General features: G+C 43.9%; 1 protein-coding gene across 3 annotated transcripts in view; it reads left to right on the top strand.

The window, feature by feature from the left end:
• The first annotated feature begins 2,140 nt into the window (after positions 1-2,140).
• AFF3 (ALF transcription elongation factor 3) overlaps positions 2,141-24,986 on the top strand; it is a 329,088-nt gene continuing 306,242 nt past the window's right edge. For 2 of the 3 annotated variants that reach the window (XM_040055430.1, XM_040055428.1), the window contains exon 1: positions 2,141-2,247. In XM_040055430.1, the coding sequence (XP_039911364.1) occupies positions 2,192-2,247 (56 nt within the window). In that variant the 5' untranslated portion in view covers positions 2,141-2,191. Of the gene's footprint in view, positions 2,248-13,177; positions 13,270-24,986 lie in introns of those variants that run through there. The other variant, XM_040055429.1, reaches the window with a different exon arrangement.

Below are 24,986 nucleotides of genomic sequence, written 5' to 3'. Positions count from 1 at the left end.
TGTTTCTGAATGAGTTTAATTTCCCCAAGTAAATTTCTCCTTCTCCAAGGTGAAAAAAGGACTCAGCACACAGAATGACATTGAATATCATAAAGAAGAATACAGGTCCTCCCTCCCAATACTTATCTTGGCAGCACATGGAATTGGGTAGGGCATTGATAACCTTCCTTTGCAAATCCTCACAGGCAACCTCACCTGTGAAATGCATATTTTAAATGTTGCTGTGGGATAAAAGCTGCTACACATCAAGGTCTGTGAGAGCTAAAAAAAAAAAAAAAAAAAAAAAAAAAAAAAAACAACCAAACACCCACAACCAAAAAAACCCCTAACAAAAGTGCTCTTCTGAGCAGCCATTAGCTGGATTTGTTCCAAGAGAGATGAGAACTTCCCCAGAGCCAGAGCTGTGCAGTGCAAAGTGGGCTGAGGTTCGCTTAGGCGTGGAGGTGGCCTGATTTGCTTTCTTGGCTTACACATCGTAGTGCCAAAGCTCGGGGTTTAAACAGTATGGTGGGAACTTGTCTGTAAATGCTGCATTGTACAGAGCTTCCTGCTGTGAGTATTATCTACCTCCTTATCTCAGCTTTAATGTTGCAGTTGGGTATTAAGTGTATGTGTGCTCTGGAGAATGGGTAGTAATCTTTGTTTAGAAAATAGAGCCTATCACTATTAACCCTAGCGAATTGAAATGTTACTCCTTTCCTCACTATATCATCGTTGCAGTCATTATTTACTTAAGAGCTTTTTAATGGTTTGCTGTCTGTACTGATGACTGCAGTATCCTAGGCAGGGACTAGGATTTGGGGACTACGATTTTGGGATCTCATCGTGAGGTATCTCTAATGAATGCTGAACTCTCCTTCATTTCTGCATGTTGCAATACAATAACATGAGCCAAAAAAACCCCACTGAGAAGCAACTAAAATCATAACACTTTCAAAAATAAAAACATCCCTCTTACCTAAGATTACAATGTAAATCAGGCATCTATTATTTCTGTGTCAGTATAATAATTTAAAAAGAATTTGCACATGATAAGAGGCATCCTCTAAGGATGACAAATTAGGTATAATAAAACAGCTAGAAGAGAACATAAATAAGAAGGCATTTGGGGCAAATCCTCTTCTTCCTCTGCAGTCATACAAATAAACAGTTTGGAGGATGTACTTCTCTGCGTACAATGATAACCAGTCCCTGAGGCTCTTACAGATCCCATCAAGTCCCTTGTCCCAGCTGACCTCCACAGAAAGGAAGGAGGGGAGCAGCAAAGCCTTTCATCTTTGCCTTGCCTCATGACTCTGTGGTCACAAATGTAGAGATTACTCTGCTATCTCACACCTCTCCACCGTGCACAGCTGTGCCTGCTCTACAGGTAGGTGAGACAGAAAGACCCCGGACAGCACAGGCTGCCCCTCTAGTCAGCACACCAATATAATGGTTACACATAAAACTAGATCTACCTATCTCTAACCTCTATATGCAGTTCGGTGAGCTCTTCGTCAGCTCTTGTCGGTACAAGAAATGCAGGCATATTCTGGTGTAAACTTAATTGAACTACTTCATGTGTGTTCCTACATGAACTAAGAGTCAGTCCCTCTGCTACTCAATATTAACTCCTTCCTTTTATCAGCATTGCCAGGATGTAATGTTTTTCCTGTTTTTTTAATCTCGCCTGGGCATCTGTGTGTGGTGCTGGAGAAAAGGGCTGTCCCGCAACAGCAGGCGAACCTCGTGCCAACAGCTCTGCCGTGGTACATTTGTCAGTGTTTTCTGCTGCTCTGCCATCTCGTTTGGATTTTTTCTGGCTTATTTTATAGCTTGCCCTGCAGATCATGTGGGAATGGAGATCACTTCTGGTGAAAAAGATAGTCATGAGGGATGTCACACCAGGAGCAAGGATTGCTTTCTCTTCTCCATTTGCTCTTTGAGAAGCTGACACTGCAGAAGCCCCGGGAGCCCCAGGTCTCTGCATCCCTACTCTACCAAGTCTGGCAGAGTGCACATTGCCTCCAGATTTCTGTCTCTGAACTGCTGGATGTGCAGGAGTAAGATCCAGGACCCTACTGTTCAGATTCCCTCCCACCTTCCAATTTCCGCTCCCACGGAGAAGCTCCTCCTCATTTACAGCAGGAGAAAGAGGGAAAGTCACTTCACTTCAGTGCAGACAGTGTTTTATTATAAGCAAGAGGACAGTATGGAGAAGTTACAGACCATTTCCTCCAAAGAGCTGGGTGATCATGAGCAGCTAACGTAAGTCATGCTAGACTTTGTCCTAAATCAGCAGATCCTGGCCCCAGGATTAGCCATAATGGTCCCTGTGCTGACCTCTGTCTCAGCACAGCGTGGGCCAGGCACAGCTCCCCACTCCAGCTCTGGAGAGGAGCGTGTGTTTTGGGCTGCTGCTGCAGTAGGATGTATGTGTGGAGTCCCAATGGGAACCTCCCTCTTTGGCTGTTGCACTCCATGCAAGGGGCTCTGCTTGTTGTAGCAGAGACTGCCGTGGTTCTTCCTACTCCAGGTCACCAAGCAGATGGAAGAGCATGGCTTTTCGTGAGCTGGGTTGGTGGTGGTCAGTATTACAGTTTAATTTGAATATTTGGGAATATAAGACTGCCACCCCTAACTGTGATTACTGAGTAACAATATAAATTAGCAAAACTTCATTAACATCTTGCTGTCTTCCATCATAGCTTTTTTACTCTTTGCTTGATTTTTCAGATGAAACTAGATTTGTCCAGAGGCTCTCTGATAGTGAATGCATGTTTTAGTTAGATGTAATGAAGAGCAGGCTGCATGATGCTTTGCAAGATTTCCATTCCAGCTGTACCAGCAAACAACAGAGATAACCACTGCCTCCTGGATTTCCATGCTCTGTTTCTTTCTGGGCCTGGTCCAAGTTGTATGCAGGCTGGTTCAGAAATTTTCACTGATTTTCATGGACTTTGGTCTCGTCCCTTTTAAGAGAAAGAGGTTAATTTATACCAGAAATGCACACTTACCTAGTGGTATCTAAGCGGCATATGGACATAGGAAGGATATAGGGAGAACAGACTCTGCACCATGGTACAGTGGCACCATCTAGTCCCCAGTTACTGCGTTTGAAACATTTCCTAATTTCTGCAGTGATTTAACATTAGAGCGGGTCCAGCTCATTGAAGCAAATTTATATGCAGGAGCACTATTTTAATCTTAGACTTAAAATAATTTTAATTAGTAATAGCTTCCTTTTCCAGTCTGTCAACATACCTCCACCTCTTGGCTTTTTAAGAAATAAGGTAAATATAGAAATAAAAGTATTAAATTATTACCAGGCAACCAGAACAAGGAAAACATCAGAACTGTCAAACCTAGAAATGTGGAAAATGACCCTGACTTTCCAATTCTGACCTGTCTCCTCAACACAACTCTACCTGGTTCCATCTTATTTAAGACTTGCTAATTTGACTAAATATTGAAATGAAGTAATGAAAATACTATAATAGACTATCTCATCCTTTATTCTTCCAGTCACTCAGGTGCCAGGTTTCTTTCTCAACCTGCAACTGCTAACAAATATCACCTTTATGACTTTGCCTGCGGTGTTTATCCTGCTGCTACTATAATTTTGCTTCCTCTTTGCAGGAGACAGCTGCTCTACACGGGTAGCTCTTCTGCAGCACGGTAAGGCATTATCGAAAAGCTTATTGCTGATGCTAATGGAGCTGGTCTAGCTGCTGACACAGAACATATGGCTTTACTGGATTTCAGTTCCAAAATGCTGACCCCCTCCTTCAGGAGATAGGAGCGTGGTGATCTGGAGGACGTGGCTCAGCCACCTTCTCACTGTAGGAGACTGAGAGATGTATGGGCTAATCCACCCCCCTTGGTTTGGAAGGGAAAGTTAGCATGCCTACACACCCCTCATCCAATTTAAAGAAAACAAACCAAAAATGTTGTGTTCAGAAACAATCAGGGTTAAAATTTCTCCAGCAGTGTGCCTTTTGGAGGTTTGGAATTTTTTTCTATTACTTGGATTAAAAAAAATAATAAAGATAAGACATGCATTTTCATTTTTCTAAGGCTGTACTCATTTAGTGGATAAACTTGAAAGAGGGATACTAGAAGCATCCTGAATAGAGTTTAAATGAGTTTAAAACTCCAATTGCTTATAGCTTACGAAAAAAGTGTCTTAAACCAAGTGGTCTCAGTGGGGTGATGCATGGGCAAAATGTAAAATGACACATGATGAAATAAAGTAATTTTATTTGCAAATCTGTTTGAAAGGCTGGTACAAAGCGTAACAATCAAGCAGAAGCAGTCTGGCATTTCTCTTGGTGTACTTTTGCAGAATTATGTGACCCAAGAAAGAAAACATTAAGATGCTCTGATTTCACCCTATAGGACAGAGAAATACACTTTGGTTAATGCTTACCATAATTCTATCTACTTGGCTCAGACAGTTATATTTTTATGAATCTTACGTTGCTTTCTGTCACCCTCTAGGCAACAATATAGAGTTATTACAGTATAAAGGAAAATGCATCCTGTTGAGCTCATACTTGAACAAGTCTTAACCAAGTGGAAGCTCTTAATAAAAGGGTAAATATACTAAGGAATAAACAGGTAGAGTGAATAAAAAAGGAATATATGAAAATGAAAGGCTTTATGGATGCTCAGGTTGATGGCATAGACGAGCAAAACACAGAAGACTCCAAGGTAAAGCCGACATGCTAAGCTACATCAGAAATCTGAGGGGGTTAGAATTTTGTTAAGTGAATTTAGTGCTCATTAAGGGATTTGCGGTGTCAGCATTATAAAGCAAAGTCCTGTCTCGCCCTCAGAATTGGAACAGCACACTGCAGCAATATTAATTCCACGGCCGTTCCCTTCTTGGCCTTGCCAATAAAATTATTACCCAGGGACCCAATTGTTCGGCACTGCTCGGCGAGTGCCTCCTCAGGAGAAACTGAGCTGAGATCACCGGCTCCTTTAATGTGGCAGACAGATTGTAGCACACTGTGCCATGCCAGGCTTGAAACACAGACAGCTTCTGCCTTTAGTTTAAAGGAAAATATTGTGAATTACTCTTGTTGTTTTCTGTGTCTCCCCGAAATACCCACACAAATTGTTTCCTTCTGCTTTACGTCTCTCATAATTTCCTCCTTTGTTCTCAGCCCAGTTATTTTGACTAGAAGTTTATTTTGCACAGCATAGGAAATAGAGATCCACAAATACTAACCAGACATAGGAAAAAATATCAGTGTGTCGGTTTTCAAATCAGTAGTGTGGAGCAGAGATCTCCTGGTGCAGAAAACATTGATAAGGTTGAAAAAGCTGTACTTGCTCTCTCTCTCTGTCTTTTTTTTTTTTTTTTTTTTTTCCTCTTAGCTGAAAGTCATCTAGATATAGTTTTCATTCCATGGAAACTCTTCATAATGAGTATACATTTATATCGCAAACCCTTATTCTCTGTGGCCCCATGTGGCTTTTTAAGACCAAATATAAAGCCTTCTTCAGCAGTACCTTATCCCTTTGTCCAGACATCATTCATAGCTACAGCTGATTTTCTAAATTACATCATACCTAAGTAGATTTATTTTTCCTTTTCCACAGATATGGTTTAATTTCCTTTTCCAATTTGCATGGGTGCACACTCATAAATTTTAAATATATTTAACCTCTTTTCAAAGATTCCTTTTAATTTCTCTAAGGTCCATGACCTTTAACTTTGATACACAACATTTTGTACATTAAAAACCCACAAAGACATCCAGAAATAATGCTTTAAACACCTTACTAGCTTTCCAAAGGTCCTCTTTTTCCCTCATTAAACAAAACATTCCCCTGCATGATGCTCGTGGTAGCCCAGAAAAAAAAGCTTCAGCTGAGAGACATTTGCTGGGGCTTTGCTGATCACAGAGTTCATCAAGTATCTAATTAAAGAGGGAAGATTGGATATAAACAGGAATCTTGCTAGCCCAGGAACTGACCAGCACCTCTGGCTGCTAGAGGAAGGCAGAGAACACATTTCCACACGGCAATGATAGGTTGACTTGCACCCACGGCATGTCCTTTGTCACCTCCCGAGATGTTATCAGTGGTGAAAGGATCCCACCTTAAACTAAATAGTGGGGTTTTCTTTTAAGTGCCTGCTATTTCTGAATAGTCACCTTGTCACCCAGGCACATCATTACCACTGTCATCTCTCTCCTCACCATTAGACGTCCCTTTCTAAGAGTAACTTCCCTGGGAAGTCCACATCCACACCTGCCAGGTGATGATGCTGGACTATTTCCTTGACGCTAATAAACCTTTGTTGTGAAAGGCAAGGAGCAGGAAGCAATGGACCTGCCCCGCAAGCGGAGCATCTTTGCTTTTCTTTGTTTTGGGGAAGCAGCAACCTCCAAGCCCAGTTTGGGTGACCTGTCAAGGACAGAAGGGACAGCCTGTTTGAGGTGCCAGAGAGGATGACCAGGGGACCACTACTAGCCAGCACAGGAATGTCATCTTGGCTGTAACTTCATTCCCAACCCATGCTCCGCAGCAGGTCCTGGCTGCTGGTACATAACCCCAGCTCACAGCAATGCCTGACATCCCTGGAAAGAACACACAAGTCTCTGGGATTGTTCAGTGAGGATCACCTGCCTCCTCCTTGTTTTGGTTTGCAAATGCAATTGTCCCAAATATATACATATTTGCACACACACACACATATATTTATGCCACTGTAATCTTTCTCAGATTTCTCACTACTGGCACTGCTCAGGGCTTGCCTGTGAGGTGCAGGCAGTGGAACAAGCACAGCCTCTGGCACAGTGTGGAGGCAGGCAGGGATTGTGCTGTGCACCACTGCCTTTGTCTCCAGCTTGTCTCTGTTCAACGAAGGCTGCTGGCAGCAACCTCGGTCACACAGAGGTTTTCTTCAGGGAGCCACTGCTCCAAGAGACACTCTGAAAAGATGCAACCTTAAACTGGTGCAGCCACTGAGAATTGTAATTATGGCATTTATTAAAGCTGTTTACAAGGCACGAATGTAAGACAAAAGGAAATAGGTAGTAATCTCTTAACAGAATCTGACACCGCTCACAAATTCAGAAATCTTTGGAGGAAAGATGAGGGATAGGTTAATAACCTTTTTCTTTTGGGTCCAAGGGACATTGTGTGCTGCCAGCAGCGGTGACCAGCTTGAGTGTCCATCCGCTGATCCCTTGGCCACTTTGTGAGATGGCCCCTGACATCTGTTGGGGTTGACTGGCTGGCATGTGGAATGGGGAGCTGTCCCTGGGGACACCCTTTTTGCTGCCCCGCTGCCCCCTGTGCCTGACCCCAACCTGCAGAGCCCTCGATGGGCTCTGGTTTGGAGCGTGGCGTGTACCTGCCCTGCGCATTGCCAGCAGGTCGTGCCCTCCCCATCACCACAAAGCCACCATCCAGCCAAAGGGCTTTGTTCGACCTGGACCCCAGGGAAAGCCCACTCATAGCATTGGGTTCAGTCCTTTTGTTTCCAGGTTAAAAACTTGACCTTCCCCTCCCCTGAGCCCGAAACAGCCCTCACAGCACTTCTGTTCAGCAATTACATTTTCTTTTTAAATCTTTCTTTGGGGCTCAGGTGACAAAAAGACTTGGATAATATAAATAGGTCTCCAAACCTTTTGTGTGGGTAAAAAACCATAGGAAAGAGAAAAACAAGAGGGGAAAAAAAATCTGCGTCTCTCTAATTGGCATAATTCCATCAGCCCTGGTTTATAATTTAAGATGGATCAATTCTGCAGCTGACATGATAGATGTTGTCATCAATACTTGGAAACAGCAATTTATATTTCTTTGTTTGGGGACACAGCCATCCACCTACCTCTGTGGGGGTATTATGTGTGAATCAAGAGCAATATGGGGCCAGTAGACTAAGACTTGACTTAGACTTCCAGCCATGCACCTTATTAAAATAATAAATATTTTCATTATCCAGAGAATCCATTATAGTTCTCTGTTTTAGCTATTGTTAACTAATAATTTGGATTAATTACCAAGTTAAATCATTAAAAATTAAATCCATATATTTTGCTTTTTAAAAAGAGTGATAGCTTGCAACCATTTGTGTATTATGCATGTTAAGTGGGAGAGTGATGAAATATGTTGTGTTAACTTAACTTTGACAGCATCTGTATCCATGCCATATTACACTCTGGTCTTATCAAATCTCAGAAGCTACAGTGTATAAATAGACTGTGATGATATTTACGGGAGAGAAATCATTCACAATATTTTTGGCATCTTTTGTAGAGACTAGAGAAGTGCCACCTAACAATACACAATAATGCAATAAAGGGGTGTGGAACGGCATAGAGTCAAGGAGTATTTACACCTGCTGAGTCAGTTAAGGTTAGGCACATGTTAGAGATCAGGCATAAACACAAGTTTCACCCTAAGGAATTTCAAAGCAGATTGTAAGTTTAAATAAATAGGGAAACACAATTCGGAGCTCATTTCCCTCTCTGCAGAGGCAACGCCAGCCATTGTGCTGGAACTCAGCACTGATTTAATGAAACATTATCTGGTTGAAGACATATAGATACAAGGAGAAAGTAAAGTTATTTAGAGAGAAAAATTGTTTCCACATGTACATTTTATTATGTTAAGAGTACTAAACTATGGACTGTGTGACTGCTCCAACTGCAAGTTACTGAGCTCAGTATGGGAAGAATAGTGACCCTGGGTAGGCTGAGATATACAGGTGTCTAGACTAGATAATCCAGTCAGTTTGCCTTTGCCGTAAACTATGAGGTTATGAAAACCCACTACTACATTGAAAACTCCTTGCACTTAAGCGTATAAATATCTGCAATGGAACACTGTATTTGAATTTAAATAGCAAACCTATTATAAAGAATACTCATTGGACTACTTTAGAGACCCCTGGAAAAACAAAATACATCCTAAAGCGCTGAGGGACTGATTCTGCAAAACTGGCTCTAATTTAGCATACCTTGTGCCTGTGGAGCAGGTGCCCAGCAGAAAGAGGCACTACTCAGAATGGTGATGAGACACTAAAGCAAGACTAACTAACGCTTCTTGGCTTTTCATCTCATGGAAGAGATTCGTGTCTAGGCGTTATGTAAACACCCGCCCAGGAACCACGTGTGTCCTGCCACAGCCTGTACAGGGGCTCAGAGCAGTTACCAGAGCTGCCCTGGGAGCACTGCCTTGCAGTGAGAGGTGGAGGTGCATCGCAGACCAAGAAAAGCGTGACTGTGCTTGGAAACCCTCCCTGCCAAGCAATGCAGCAGTCTGCCTTCTGAAGGAATTGCTGACGGATTAGGCTGTTGGGACGAGCAGGCACGGATTTACTGAAGAGATGTGGTGAGGTGTAACAGCCCCCACTTTGTCCCTGAAACCACAAGATGTGACATGCATTGTCTAATTCTGGACCACGCTGCACATGCACGGCTGTGAGGCTGCCCCCAGCAACCACTGAAATTCACAGGCAAAAAAGAGGTTTTGCCTGTGTGCCACCACTCTGCATTGGTGTGTCACAAGCGGGGCAAGGTGTAGGAGTTCTTGACACACACCGTACTAATGCTAAAGCATTTCCTACACTGGCCACCTCCAGTGTTCCTCTCTTCTGTTCTTCTAAAGCATTCAGCTAAGGTCTTATGAATTCTCTGGGGATTAATTTCTTGCTGGGTACATGTTTTAAAGGTAGCTCATACCAAACAGTTACTATGGCGGTATTTTGCATACAGGATGTTGACTAAGAACGTAGTATTTCTCACCTCCCCCTTATTTTATGTTACATTAAAATTATCTTTACTCTTCCTCAGGCAGTTGCTATGCCACGCTTAAGACAGAGAGTCTGAGAAGAGGGAAATGTCAACGTTTAAGATGATGTTCAGCTTTCCTGTTACATGCAATCTTTATGTAAGGGATTTGAATCACATTGTTCCTAGGCCTTTGGCTCTTCTTACAAAGTTTGCTTGACTGGGCACAGTTGCTTGCTTACTCTTAATGAAGAGTTGTTAGCAGAGGAAAGAGCACAATTAAAGGGCAAATAATGTCTATATTATGCCATACATTAAAAATATATGTATAATGAGCAGGATTAGATTGCACATGGCATATTTTTATTTATGCAATGCCATGCTTTCATAAAAAGGCAGGTTTCATTCCCAACAGGAGTTGAAAATACGTTGACAAGTCACACAGCAAGGGATGACAGGGGATTGCTGGTGGCTGTGGGAAAGCCGTGGGTTGCAACAGGGAGTGGGGAAGAACTTTCTTCAGTCGTTGTCCTGAAGTTCTTTTAAATAGTCTGTGTCAATTTACTGAATGTTATGGTTTTGATCATGGAATGCACTGGATATAGATGGGATACTTCTAAGTAAAAAAGCAGCAGGTGAGTTTACTGTTCAGTGGCTGGAAAGAGGGAAGGATTTGAATGAATAAGACATGGAGTACAGAGGATGCTCCAGCCACAGGAACAAGCCACAGTCTTACACTGAGGAGTCAGGAGAGGAGCCCAGCCAGGCACGTCACAGAGGAAGCAAAATTAGGGGTGGAACGTTAACATATAGCTGCAGTCTTGCATACAAGGAGTTTCAAAAATGCTACCAGGGTCAGAAGAAACACTGAGTACCTGGCAGATAGCCAAAGCAGTTGGGATTTTGAATTGACATTAATTTCAATGCAATTAGTCTTGATGTTCTCTGCTCTGCATGAGAGGACAAGCACGGCCATGATGGGAAAGAAAAGAACACCACGACAATGATACACATTCAAGAAATGTAAAACAAAAATACTATTATTTTGTGTTAAAACATATTAAAAACCATAAAACATACTGCCTATCATTATGCATTACTCTTTGAAATTTAATTCACTCAGTGCTGTTTGTGCTGTTTGTTTACATTTTCTATTGATCTCAGTTTGGATGATGAATCTAGCCTATGGAATTTTGCTTCCAAGTTTCCACACCTGAGCTACCACTTGTGAGCATTGCAGTCCACCTTTCTCTTTACAGAATGACCTGGGGTAAATTCCAGCACTGGTGTAAGGAGGGGTCCCACTTCTAGTGATTTAGTCCATAAAGGCAGCCTAAGCCTGCCCTGCTGTATGTGCCATTTCAGTGTTGATTCGAGCACTTCTGCAAATCACTGCTTAAGCTGGGTCTCAGGGAAAGAATGGGGGGCATGCTGCAATGGGGGTTGCACAACCTCCCTTAAAATAAGAAGAGTGAGCGAGAACAGGCTGTGACTCGAAAAGGTCAGCATAAATATGTTGCCCTTCACTCCTTCACACATAAGTAATCTACTTGTTGAGAATGTTACCTGCTTTCCAGGCTCAAACCTTCTGTCGTGGTAAGCTTTACCCCAGCTAATAGAAAACCTGTTTTCAGGTGGGATTATGTGTCCTTTAATACTGTACCAAGCCTGGCATCTGAACTGGCATGATTTTTATTCATTTTCATCTTCATTTGCTCTGGTTAGGCATGGGGGGGGGGGTGCCACAAGCCTTCCCAACCAGGACACATCCTTCTCCATCGCCCTGGGGAAAGTGAGGAGACAGGCTTACAGGAGCCGGTTTCCCGTGTGTCAGTCACTCCAGGCTGAAGATGTGCCACATCCAGAGGGTCGGGGGACTTCTGGCAGTAGGAGGCAGCACCACCTTGGCTGTGCAAAGGAACAGAAGCAGCTGTGGAGTGGCTTGGGACTTTCAGATGACCTGCTGACAGTGGGGTGCGAGCTGTAACGGGTTTTCAGACCTTTCCCTTGGAGTGTGCCTACGCTGCAGCCAGAGCCGCGCCGCAGCCTGTGCAAGGTTACCAACCCTAAATTAAATCAAGCTAACTCAGGAACGAATAACATACAGTCACAAAACCAGACTAGAAGCCTACATAAATACTTGAGCCTGAGCACTGCTCTGGGCTGCCAGGGTGCCGTGCACGTCAGGGTGCCCTAGCCAGCTGCCAGCTGGGTTGGCTCGGTCTCCAAGAGCAGGGATCTCCCAGTGTGGGATCGCTCTGCAGATATTCGCGTTGGTGCTGTTGCATGAATAGCCCCCTCTATTCGTCACGGATCTTGAACATTTCTTCTCCCTGTCTGCAATGACATGGCACTTCTCTGGCAGCTACTCACTGCTTAGCTGAAAAGCCCAGTATTCTGGAAAGTATTTAATGTGCGTTAACCTCTCTTAATGTGATTCAGCAGCTACAAATCAGAAGCGCCTGCCTCCCCTGGCCAGCCTGATATCACAGCCGGTGCCTCACACAGGCTGGATGGCAGTGCAAGGCGTCTTACTCGCTTTGGGGGGCAAGCGCTGATGATTGGTACTTTTATTTTTAACCTGAGATCACTCATTTTTAAAGGCTTCTTGCAATCCAGGGACCTTTAATTGGCTGTGCAGGTCTAGGTGGACCTGTACGGATACGAGGACTTGCACAGGTGCGATTTATTACGCATCTAAGGAGGAATTGGTGCAAAAAGGCCTTAACCCAGTCCGACCCCCGACTGCAGAGACAGCCCTTGGGAGCACCCCGGGCTGCTGGCTCCAGCACAGAGAACCAGGGCCACGGCCCCGACCCCGTCCCACAATAAATGTCACAATTTGTCCCCGGCGTTTCTCTGCCAAACATCGTGGCGCTTACCACGCGTGAGGTGCTGGTGAGCCGGGCTGCTGCGGCCCACCCCAGGGTACCTGGCCAGAGGGAGGAGGAAAGGGGAGGAGAAAGAGGGGGGAAAAAACCCACCCCAAACCTAACTTCGGCGGGGCAAGCACCCCCCCCGAGGTGCAAGTTCCCACCAACTCCCGGTGCCCGCCGGGCCGTGCCGCCCCCGTGCCGAGCGGGCGCTGCGCTGCGCGGACGCGGGCGCTGCGTGCGCGGGGCGGGCGCCGCCTCGGCCGCGCTGCCGGCGGCGGGCGGGAGGGAGGGAGAGAGGGAGGGAGGAGGCGCGGGGGAGCGGGGCGGGAGCCGAGCGCGGCGGCGGCGGCGGCCGAGCCGAGCCCAGCCGCGCCGCTCGCACACGAGCGGCGGCACCGCGCGCTTTCTTTTGGGGGCAGGGTGCTCGCTTCTTTCCTAGGGGGAAGCGGAGGAAGGTGGCCGTGGCGGTCCGTCCCCTCCCGCGCGTGTGCGGAGAGGGGCCGGCGGCGGCGCCGGGGGTGCTCCGCGCCCTCGCCCTGCCCGCGGTGCAGTTACGATGCGCCCCGGACGCCGTGTGGCTGCAGCGCGGCGGCGCTGACATCGCTCACCATGGACAGCTTCGACTTAGCTCTCCTTCAGGAGTGGGACCTGGACTCTCTGTGGTGAGTGGTACCTCTGCTTCCCCCAGGCGCGGGGACACCGGGGCTGCGGGGGATGTGCGGGGGTTGCGATAACTGGGGGATGTGCAATAATTTGGAGCCGGTGTGCACTTACCTGGAGAGGTGCAGTAAAGCTGGGGTGCAGTAATAGTGGGCGCGCAATAAGGGGGGTGCATTGGCCCGAGGGTACCGTAACTGGGGCGGCGGGTGCATTAAGCAGAGGGTGCAGCCCAGAGAGGTGTCTCCTCTGCCACTTGCTCTCCCAGCATTGATGCTTCGGCGAAGACAGAGGGACGGGTGCCCCCCCTCATTGACTGCCAGGGTGGATCCGGGAGGTGAGCGCGGTGTTTGGCTGGAGGGGTCACCTGCACTCGTCCCTCCGCCACCCCCCGCTCTCACCCGCCCCCCGATAATACCTTGTGCTCACCCAGCTCTGGTACCTCGGGTTGGACTCATCCCCCATCCTTCCTGCACGCCCCCTTCACCCCCCACCCCCACCTTCGCTCCGCAACTCCCTCCCGGGCCGTCTTTATCGCGCCCCCCCGCCGCACGCCCTTGACCTCCCCCTGCGCACCCCCGTCCCTGCCCGCCCCGGCGGCGGGTGCGGGGCCGCCGGGAGGAGGGGAAACAATTTCTAGAAATGTCATTAGCGGCTGGAGGTGGGAAGCGCTGCCCTCCCCCTTGCACCACCCTCCCCAAGCTGCCGCCTCTGCCAAGTCCCGGAGTTTGCTGCGGGAGTCACGCTGCCCCCGGGCGGCCGCCGCTCCCCGCCGCCGGCCCCGGGGCGGCGGGCCCCCGGCAGGACCGGCTGGGGTCCGCGGGGTGGGGAGGAAGCGCTCCGCTCCCCGCCAGAACCCCGCCGTGTGCGGGGAGCCCCCCGGGCCGCGCCGGGACCCGCGGGGCCGTGCCGCGATGGGAGCCCGCGGTGGGACGCGATCCCGGGGGTCCCCCCGGTGGGACGCGGCGCGGTGCCGCGGAGCTCCGGCTCGCAGCCCCCTGCTCGGCCGGGCCGTGCCTGCCTCCCGCAGCGGGCCGGGCCGGGCCGGGCGGGGTGCGCTCCGAGGCGGGTGCGCTCCGCGGAGCAGCGGCGGTGCTGCGCGCCCGCTCGCCGGGTCTGGAGTGCGGGGAGCTGAGGTTACTTTTGCCTGGAGTCAGTTAGCGGCGTGCGTTCTGTTTTAAAGCGTGTTAGGTGATCTATGGTTCCTGTCAGTAGGGTGCGCGTTCGACAGCGCCGGCTTATCTCCTCGGTGGCAGGTGTAGCAAAAGGAGCTAGACCGGCGAGTCCCGTTAGTTGAACCGCTTCTCACAAAAGACCTCAGGATGATGAGAACAGCTTGCGCTGCATAATGTGGGTGCTTGTAAATGCGTACATTGATAACATCGAGCCCAATAAAACTTTTACACTGCTGTGGGAACTTTAAAGAACACCTATAATACAAAATTAGTTATTACCCCATAAAAGTTTTTAATTATAGTGTTTCTGCCTGTGACATAAGTTAAGGTTATGTCCTCGTTTCAATTATAAATACCAATATTCAGTTTATATCCAAACCGTAACATTTATCTCTGGCCTGATTTTAAGTTTACAGTCTGTATACGTGGTTTTACAATTAAATTACATGTTTTTTCTATTAAACAAGAGTGGGAGAAACAATACATTTACACATTTGACCGCTTTTCCCTTTCTCCTTGAATGAAGACAAACTTTGGGCGAATTTTCTTTTTCAGCAAAAGTGGGCTGTCCATTATTCTGTTCTCTGAGCCGGCTATTTGAGGTAACAATGATTTGAAAAACTAACAACGTAACTCTGGGGCATTAGGGATCCAGGCTGTGTCTGGCCATTGCTTCTTCTCATAACCTTTTCAGCATGCTTTTTGGCTGTTGTGGAGCCACTTTCAAATGACTATGGTTGCCATAAGACTCCTGTATGGGTCCAAAAAGACATCAACTGTTTTCCAGCTAAGCTACCTGCTTAAAAAATATCTGTGTTTGCATTACTTGCAATCTTGTGCTTTCATAGCTCTTGTTACTCGTTTTCCTCTATAGCTGTTGCAGTTTAGGAGGTGAGCTCATCGGAAGGGCTCCGAAAAGCGCATTAAAAGTCATTGCATAGTGGCAGGCCTGCATTCATTTCTAAACTTCCACCCCTTTGTAGGGGTTGAACCCCACAAATGCCCAAAGCAGTGCCTAGTGAGGGGACCAAGGGGGTTGGTGTTGTGTTTCTGAGTCCATTGGGGGCACTAGGTTTTGCCGCCAGCTTTAGCTTGGAGTATTAGATCATGTGCTGAGAGTTTATCGTGAAGCAGCTGTTTGACAAGCGGTTGGGAATTTTGAGTTTTGAGGAGTCGTACAAACAGTAATAAATAAAAGCTTCCTTTGAGTCAGTGAAAGCTTCCAAAGTCTGTTGTGAAGGTCAGCAGTGCCGTGGGGCCCTGGGTCATTCTCCCATTTGCAGGCAGGGTGGCTGTTGCGTGCTGCCCTCCTGCTGTCCTGCCTGTGCGCCAAGGGACAAGTTATGGACATTCTCAAGAAACCTGGTGTGAATTCCGTCCTAACTGTCCAAAACAAAGCTGGTATGGTAATGTTCAGCTATGAAGACTTACGAGAATGCCTTCAAAGTGGTACAGTTGTTGCCAAAAAGGAAATAAAATACACCACAAAGATAGGAAGTACTTCATGACAAAGAGCAACACTTAATGAGACTTAGTTTTCCCTGCAGCAAGAATGAATGTTGTCCTTTATTCTTTTGAATGCAGCCATAATGGCAATTTGTGCACTTAATTTATGACTGAAAATCCACTTTTTGAAGTATTTGGTGAACATTTTGCTTAGAAGTGCAGTAATTAAATATTAATGTGCTGTTCTAGAGTGGTTTTTAATTTTTTTTTTAATTTGAGATGTTCTTGGAAAATCAAAAGGGGTTTCCAAATGAACAGGGGCATGCTAATCAATTCTCATTGATTGTTGCTATTATACTGTTGATGAATTTTCTTTCCAATTAATACACGTTATATCTTTTGCTTTGCTGTAACACAGAAAATGTAATGATATATGATGTAGTGACTATAAGACAGTATTTAGCTAATAAACTGCAATGGTAGAATATAGTAAGCTATTTGCTACTAAACAGTACTTTTTCCAGGTTGTATGGATGCCAGTAACACTTCTGCTTTCCAGAAAACTACTATAATTCAAATTATGAAAGCTGAGCGCAAACCCAAATAGGAATTTTAAGAAAACATACCAATCTGTGGCATGAACAAAACTTGTGCCCATTTGGTAAGCTTTTTCTGGAACCTTTTAGGGTGATCAGCCCAGCTAAGCTCAAGGCGTTGTTACTGCTGACCAACAGAGTTATCCTGAACACAGGATGACTTCAAACTACAGCCCTGTCTCCTGTTTTTCTTTTCTCCATGCATTTATTTGTGTGCTACACGTGTAGTTTTACTTGTCCAGACTCAAGGATATGGATTCTCCAGTCTGTTACAGGTTTGCATTTGTTTACACTGGACTAAGATGGAAAATCTCAGTTGGAGGTTTTATATGCCTGTTGTACATCAGTAAACATTCTATACATGATGGAAAGCAGCATATGAACAGACCAAAGGACCTAATCAGAGTGCCCTAACTAGTTCTGCGTTACAGGCATTTGTTTTGTTACTTGCTTTATTTAACAAATCAAGATCAAAATTCAGCCAGGTCCTTAACTCTGTGCTTAGGTTTAGGCACAGCAATAGCTCCGGTGAAGACCAGTTAGTAAAGGCTCTCCTCACACGATGATGTGAGATAACATGCGTAGGCAGAGTTCTTCCCCATTCATTAAAAGCAGTTAACAGGTTTATTAAAGCACTTACTGTGTTGTACTGAACAAGAAAATAATTTTGAATGTAAGATGTTTGTTAGCCACAAACAAAACAGCATTTGTTTAAGTAAAATAAGCCAAGTATGTAATTGGTTTATTTGGTAGTTACTTGATACTTCTGTGTGTTTTGAGTGAACATCAGTTTTGTAGGGGTTGGATAGTCCTGTGAAAAATGTGTAACTGCGTAGCTTCCAAGCTAAGATCAATATCAAATGCCACAGTATAAGATGGCCCAGTGTGTTTTACAGACCTTGTACTGAATTATTGGTTCATTTGCTATCTTTGGGTCTATTCCTGCTCCATTTCAAGTCAATGGGAGTTTTGTTTGGAAGTTGCTATTAACAAAAAGTGGTCAAACATCCAGCAGTCTTATAAATGAACCTTTTGTAATTTCTTGATTCCAGGTTGCCTGGCTTTTAGTCTCTACATTTTGTATTTGTGTAAGGCAAGATTTTTTTTTCTTGTGTTGCGTGGTGTTTACTGGAGACGGTTTTAGAAAGCTAGTTCTACACATACTTCTTCAGTCAAAGTAGAAGATCACAATGTTTATTTTCAAATAACAGTGAGCAGCTACTTTGGGGTGAGAGGGGTCACTCTCCCCAGTATGGTAACAGGCTGGACCAGCTTGACCTTTTCACAGAAAGTACTCAGCAATAATACCTGCCTCTCACAAAAAACAAAGAAAACCAAACAAACAACCCCCCCCAAAATTAAGTTAGTGTCTTCTTTTATCTCGCAGCTCCTTTACAGCTATACTCCAGCCTGTGTCTTGGACTTCACCCCTTATTTCTTTCTTTTTAGCTCTTGTCCCTTTTCAACTAATAATACTTGAAATCATCTTTGTCTCTTTTTTTCTCCTCTCTCTGTGGTGTTTCCTATTCTCCCTTCCTCCCAGTGTCAACTCACAGTTACCACCTGTCCCTCATTGAGATCCCATCTAAAAATTTGCTCTTTCTGTGATGATTATAAGTTGTGAGCAAACGATAGAGAAGTAATAACTATAGATTGTTCCCTTCTCCTGCTTTCACAGCATGTTCTCTCTTGATGCCTGTTCTTTAGGCTGGAAGCCCTTTGGGTCAGGAACTGCTTTTATAGTTTGAGCTTTTTTTTCTTACAGAGCTGAACAAATTGTATGCACTAAAACATAATAAATAATAAGAAGAGCAAGCTTTTCATGGTCAAAATACTTCATAAGTATCAGCTGAATAATAATATTTAAAAAAACATGTCTGTTGTGCCGTGTGAGTGCTCATTTGCTGGATGTAATATACCACATCCTCCTCATTTGAGTCTCCACTGAGTCCAGAGGCTTTGCCAGTTTACATCAGATGAGAATCTGGACTATTATCTCTAATTCACAGTAGTTAGTATTTTAGGTTTTTTTTAAGAATAATTATTTTTTTAAGCTTGTGATTTGTTTTTGTCTAATGAGTAAAATTTTGTTACACCAGTAGGACAATGGATGTGCTTTCATCTGTCTCCCTGAGGACTGTTTGAGTACCCGTGCTCAATTGTGTGCTGCAAGAGATGAACAGCCCTTTGGGCTTTCATTCTGACACCTGTAGATTTGTCCTCCTCTGGGAATGTATTCCTCAGAAGTTGAGGCAAAACCCTTACTAGGTTATTGGGGAAGAGTTCAGAAGAGGGCATGAGATGTATGTAGCATTTCCTGTTCTTTGTGAATATTTTGGGGAAAATACCAGGTTTCTTAAAACTAGTGGACAAGAAATACGGGCCATTAAAAAAAACAGCATACCAAAAAATACTGGCTGTGGGAACATCTTGTCATCCATATATTAGCCATAATTTCATACTCAACTCCGCAACACCGTCATTAAAGGAAGCAACTGTTTAATTACAGGGGTTTCTAACTTCATATAACAATCCATTTGCTTTGTATTTATGACTAGGAAATGACAAAGCATGAATAAAAAGAGGGATACCTTACAGTCTGGTCTAACTTTTTAAACAATAGGAATAGTAGAGTAAAATCTGTAGAAATGAAGAAAACCTGACATCATGTACACATAGGAATCAGGGAGGTTAAGTTCTGACATCATGTTATCTCATTTGACAAGACTGATAAGGTTGTAACTGTGAAGTGGCCCCGTCACAAAATGAGATTACAAAAGGATGGTATTTTCTAGGAAACCCATGGAAACTTTCTTTGTATATGGCTGGTTATCTGGAAGGCTAACTCTAGGGGAAAAGCGCAAGTTCTTTGGGAAAAACTGGAAGTAGGAAAAGGGAAAGCTGTAATCTTTATTGGTTTTGAACAGAACTAGCCCTTCCTAAACACTGCCCTGCTGGGGGGTGGGAATTCCCATTTTTGGTGCTGCTTCTGGGGGCTGGATTCACTGGCCGCCTGCTGCCAGGGAGCCCACTGGTCCCTGCTCTGACCAAATCCATTGGATTCACGTAATTACCAGCAGGGCTACTCCTCTATCTCTTAAAATTTAAATCAGTATTATACTTGCTGGTTCTGCCTAAGGCCCCAGGAGAGCAAATAATGGATACTTAGAGTTGAATACTCAGGTAATACTCTGCATAATTTCTGAACAATTTGTGAGTAAGTACAAATTTATACTTAGGAGAAGGAGTGAATGAACTGTAGTGACAGTTAAATGAACATAATGACAATTATTAATATTCTGTGCTAAACATTTTCTGTATCTTTTCAAAGGTAAAAATGCATAACTTGTGTTCCTCTCTTACAACTTGGTAGCTCAACTTTCCTAGTACCTTAAGCAAACAAAAAGTAGTGTTAGTGACTTAAGAGGACTGCATTTTATCCTCTTAGGAAGATTTAAACGTGAATGCATGTACCAAGGACCTGGATACAAATGTATCTTGGGAAATATGACAGTAGGAGTGCAATTTAAACTTAGCCTCAGAGACCCTTTATGTATTTCTTAAAAAATAAATTAGTTCCAATGCAGCAGTGGTGGTCTCAGCAGGCAGGAAACACTTAAAATTATGCAGAAGGGACCAGAAATATTTGCTAGGAAGCTTTTTGTTGCTGTGTTTTGTTTCTCAATAAAGATGATCCACAACTGTAAGTACTTAAAACTGAAAACAAGAGGGTTGTATCTGACAAAGCTGCACAACTTCTTAATGTAGCCCAGTCTTTCTCGTTGGTTGTTTACGCATGTTTTGGACCAGAGAAAGCATCCTTTGTGGCCAGCCTGGTTTGACTACATGGCAGGAGTGTACAAATAGAGGATGAAGGTGGTGTCTTCTTACACTGAGTATGTTTTGATTGCTTTGAGCTGCGATCGGTTCTTACTGCACGTAACACGTATGAAATCTGTTGCGGAGAAACTCTTGGCTTCCCTGGTTCATGCATTGCCATGATGGTGCAGTCTAGATGCTAGGTATTATGATGACCTGTGGTGGTAAGAAAAATGCAGCTATGACAGACAGATGGATCAGAAGGAAAAAGATTTGGTGAAGTGTGCATTTGCAGAGTTCAGATTCAAAAGCTGTCCCAGCAGTGGTCTCTCCAACCATACCTCTCTCATTTTCTATCCTGGCCTTCTTTGTTTTGGTCACTGTGAAGGTTTCGGGGAACCTGTTCTCATGCATTGGTGTTGGCAGATGTCCTAAACCTCCTCTGGGGGGATGTTAGCTTTTTTCTGATGGTGCTAAGTGGTGTCTACATCCTAGTGATGCACCAAGAGAAAATTGATTCCTTCTCGCATTGACCACTTGTGGTTGGCCAGAAGTGTTCATCTCTCAGGTCTGTCAGAGAGAGTGATCTAACTTTAATGTTTTTGTGCTCCTTTGCTTTAGAACAGCAAGTGCAGAAGATGGTTGTACCTTAGCCTAGAAAAAAATTAACAGACTGAGTTGACAAAGACTCTGGAGAAGATAATTACATTGATAAGCATCCAATAGAAGACACTTTTTAGTATTTTTTGTTTCTGACGTAGGGAGGGAACTTGTCACGTCATCGACTGTTTTTAAAGGACAAAGTAACAATAAAAGCTAAACGTGCATTTCTTCATTTGTGTTTGGCAAAGACAGTGTAACATTTTCTCCAGGATGATGACCTTGAATTAACTGTCACCAGTTTAAAGAGTAAATTAATGTCACAATGTGCTTTATTTGTGGTTAAGGCCTGAAGACTCAGTAATTTCTTAATACAAAAGGTGTTTGTGTGCTAGTCCATTTACCGAGGCTCCCTGCAAGAAAACCACCATGATCCTGACTGATCTGAACTTGTGTCACCGCGCTGCCTTGCATGTTTGTGTGCACCAGCATGTTTGCAGCTTGTGGAGCTCAGCCTTTCAAAGTGTATCATAGAATTACGGAATGGCTTGTGTTGGGAGGGACCGTAAAGATCATTTAGTGATTTTTGAGTGATCTACCCCCCTGCCTTGAACAGGGACTCCACTAGACCAGGTTGCTCAGAGCCCCATCCCACCTGGCCTGGAATACTTCCGGGACAGGACATGCACAGCTTCTCTGGGCAGCCTATCCCAGTGTCTTGGCAGCATGTTTACCCACACTGTAGAGAATTTCTTCCTAATACGTAATCTAAACACACGCTCTTTCAGTTTGAAGCTGTTCCTCCTTGTCCTACCACGACATGCTGTTGTAATAAGACTCTCCCCAGCTTCCCTGTCAGCCCCCTTTAGGTCCTGGAAGGTGCTAAAAAGTCTTCATTGCGACTGCTCATTTCTTTTTTCTGAGGAGTGAATCCCATTCAGAACCCAATCACTCTCTAACATGAAAAGGGTAAGGATTTTAGTTTGGTTTGGTTGTGTTTTTTGGTAACTGCCACTGGCTATGGAAAGCTCTTCCAAAGCCATAGCATTGATAGCAGAAATGTGCATATTACCAATATCTGTGGTAATGTATGCCTGTTAATGTATCCCTGGCCATTTAGTACAGATGATTCTGCAACATCTGAGGTGAAATGGTGTTGAGATAACCCCAACAAAGGAAAGCACAGATAAATGCTTTTGCTGCTGGAGCTGAACCGGCTTTTGTAGATCCAAGCAGACTATCTCTTTATGGCGCTCTTCAAGGCTTCACACTTCACAAGACCTTGCCAACTTGGGTGCATGGCTGCGTGAACATGATTACATAGCAAGTGGTATAAATGCAAGCCTTTTTTTGTTTCTGTTCTTAGAAGTATATAAGTAGCAGTATCTTGAACTAATTACAGCTGATGTAAAGCACATTTAAGGAAACCCATTAGCAAAGAATTAGAACTCGAGCAGGTTATCTATTCTTTAATGGTCTTGACTGTAGATCTTTTGATGCCTTGGTAGCTTTTCTAACACTCATTGCTCATCTGTCTTTATTCAATGACTGAGAAGCTTCTTTCAAGTCATAGTCTGGTTCTAATGTGAAAAATCCACTGTTTTCTGCTGAAAAAAATATTACCTGAAAGCGTAAATTCTGTGGAGTTCTGTACTGTTTTTGTTGTTGAGATTTAAAGCATTTTGCTGCTTGATGTGTCTGTATAATAGAATGAGCAATCCTTAACATGCTTCCTTGGAGTTATTAATTATTTACTTTCTCGAAATACAGATCATAGAAAATTTTACATGCCTTCCCTTCTTACAGACTTTCTTGTCTCTCTCTTTATTTTTGTATGCTTTTCAAATGCCTATAAATTGATTTTCACTGAAAGGGGAAATAAGTAATTTAGATGATTGCAGCTGTTTCATAATTAATTAATTTCAATTTAAAATAATCAAGTGGTGCCCATCCATTGTTCTGTGTGCTTTCCTGAGGCATTAAGATTCACAATGTCACAATAAGTTCCAGATGGAAGTGCATGCTTTATAATCTGAGAAAAAAATATCTGGTTTTGTCAAAAACCTGAGGAGTCCTTCCCTGAGTTAAACAGAATGTATTACGCTCAAGCACTTTTTTCAGGTTTTGAGCCATTGCTTTAGGAGTTACTTAAAAGTCCCAATTTGAAAATTTTCTAGGGTAATAGCTTATAAACAGAACTATGGAGTAAGAGGAATAGTGATGTAAGACCATATATTAATTTGTTTCCTCAAATACTCCTGGAATCTGTTAAAATGTAACAAGTAACAAGGCTTAGCACATTTCCCCCTTTTTTTGCACTCCTCTGTGATAAAGAGAAATATTTGCAATGATAAATTGTGACAGTTTGCTTATAATCAATAAATAACACATTCTCCTGATAAAAAAATCATGGTAAAATGGAATAAAAATTTTTGAGCAGAAGGAAAGATAGTTGAAATGATGTGCTGAGAAAGTCGGTATGTTCTTGTGCTTTAATAAATGCTAGGGTTAATGGAAGAACTTTTAGAGTGGCAGTTTGCCATAAGAATAAAAACTCTTTTTTGAACATGAAAGACTCTTATGCAAGACGTTTACATTATGTAAATGCTAGTGTTATCGGCAATAGCCCATTATAAAGGAAAACTTCATATTCAGAAAAGCATTTGCAAATAATGGGATAGATGCAGCAATCTCTAGTCCTCACTTGGACAACTTTCTCTTTGAAGTCAATGAAGTTTTGCCTGAATAAGGTGGAAGGAATTAGCCCATTCGTTATTATCTGAATTACATCAAGAGCTGACTGCTAAACAATAAAATCATGATTGATAATGTAATGGCTTCACTTAATTCTTTTGTAGTCTTAATATATCTCATTATATGGTACTTCTGTTCTTTCCTCTCTGTGCAGTATTCAAATTAATAACAACCACCTTTACATAACTGATGGTTCGACATGTTTTGCTGCCTTAGCAAGATCAAAGGATTTTATATACCCTTTTTGGATAGATATCAAGAATGGGGTGATCAATCTCTTCAGCAACCATTAGGCACATTGTAAATATCTCAAGGTACCCAATTAGACACAAGTGGTTTGCCAGATGCTGAGAACATCACCAGTTGTCAGGAGATCCCCAAATCTGTGGGACAGTCCAGAATTTATTAGGGATTAGTGGCGGTTTGAGGTGTCACTCTGCTGATTTGTGGTCATTCAGCTGTGCCCTGCCATAAGCAGCCTGCATGATATGTGGAGATAAGGTTCAAGTGACAGATATTTCGTCTTGCCCCCTGGGCACCTTTGGGTGGGAAGGAGGCAAGGATGGATGGACGCTGGTGTTTCGGGTCCTCTCTCATGACCAGAGAGGAATGTGAGTTATAGTAAGTGAAATAGCAAAATTAGGAGGGCATAAGAAAAGCAGACTGAAGAGAGCAGCCCAGGAAAAGGGACCCCAAAAGGCTTTATTACGAAGCTGGAGTTAACCCATTAACCCTTCACCAGGAAGCCATCTGCAGCCTTCAGCGTTTAAGAATTCTTTTTATCTAGAGATGTAATTGACACAAGATGTGTAACGGCTGCAAGATGTCAGGTTTGTCAATGTAACTAGAAAAATTAGTTCTGTGACACACACAGAGCAAAGTAACGTATAGCTAAAAAAAGAAAAGGAAAAAATTATCATAAGGGTTAAAAAGAGAAAGAAAAATAGTTGAATACTGAAACTTGCAGTTAATTGTGGAGCCCTGATGATTTGGAATTACACTACAATGAAGGTTTCCAAGAAGAGTCAACATCCGATTTACCCCAACAGAAATGATAGTGAAACTGCTCATGATCCCATTATAACCATGCTTCACTGAGGGGCTGGATCGGTGTTCTGCACTGACTCTGGAGCAGGGTGGCTGCTGTGTTATTTTACTCTTCTGCCTGCTGCTGTTGTTATTCAGGTGCATTATCATTGCATTTTGCATCTGCATAGGGACCCAGATTTGCTCTAATAGGAGCTGTTGAGGCTTGGGACAAAAAGGCAATCACAGTACCAAAAACTTGTGAAAAAGTGAAAAACAGATGAAAATTGTGGATAGAAGGCAAAA

This window comes from Hirundo rustica, chromosome 2 (genome assembly GCF_015227805.2).
Source record: "Hirundo rustica isolate bHirRus1 chromosome 2, bHirRus1.pri.v3, whole genome shotgun sequence".
Lineage (NCBI taxonomy): Eukaryota > Metazoa > Chordata > Aves > Passeriformes > Hirundinidae > Hirundo > Hirundo rustica.
This window is presented reverse-complemented; position numbering and strand designations above follow the sequence as displayed.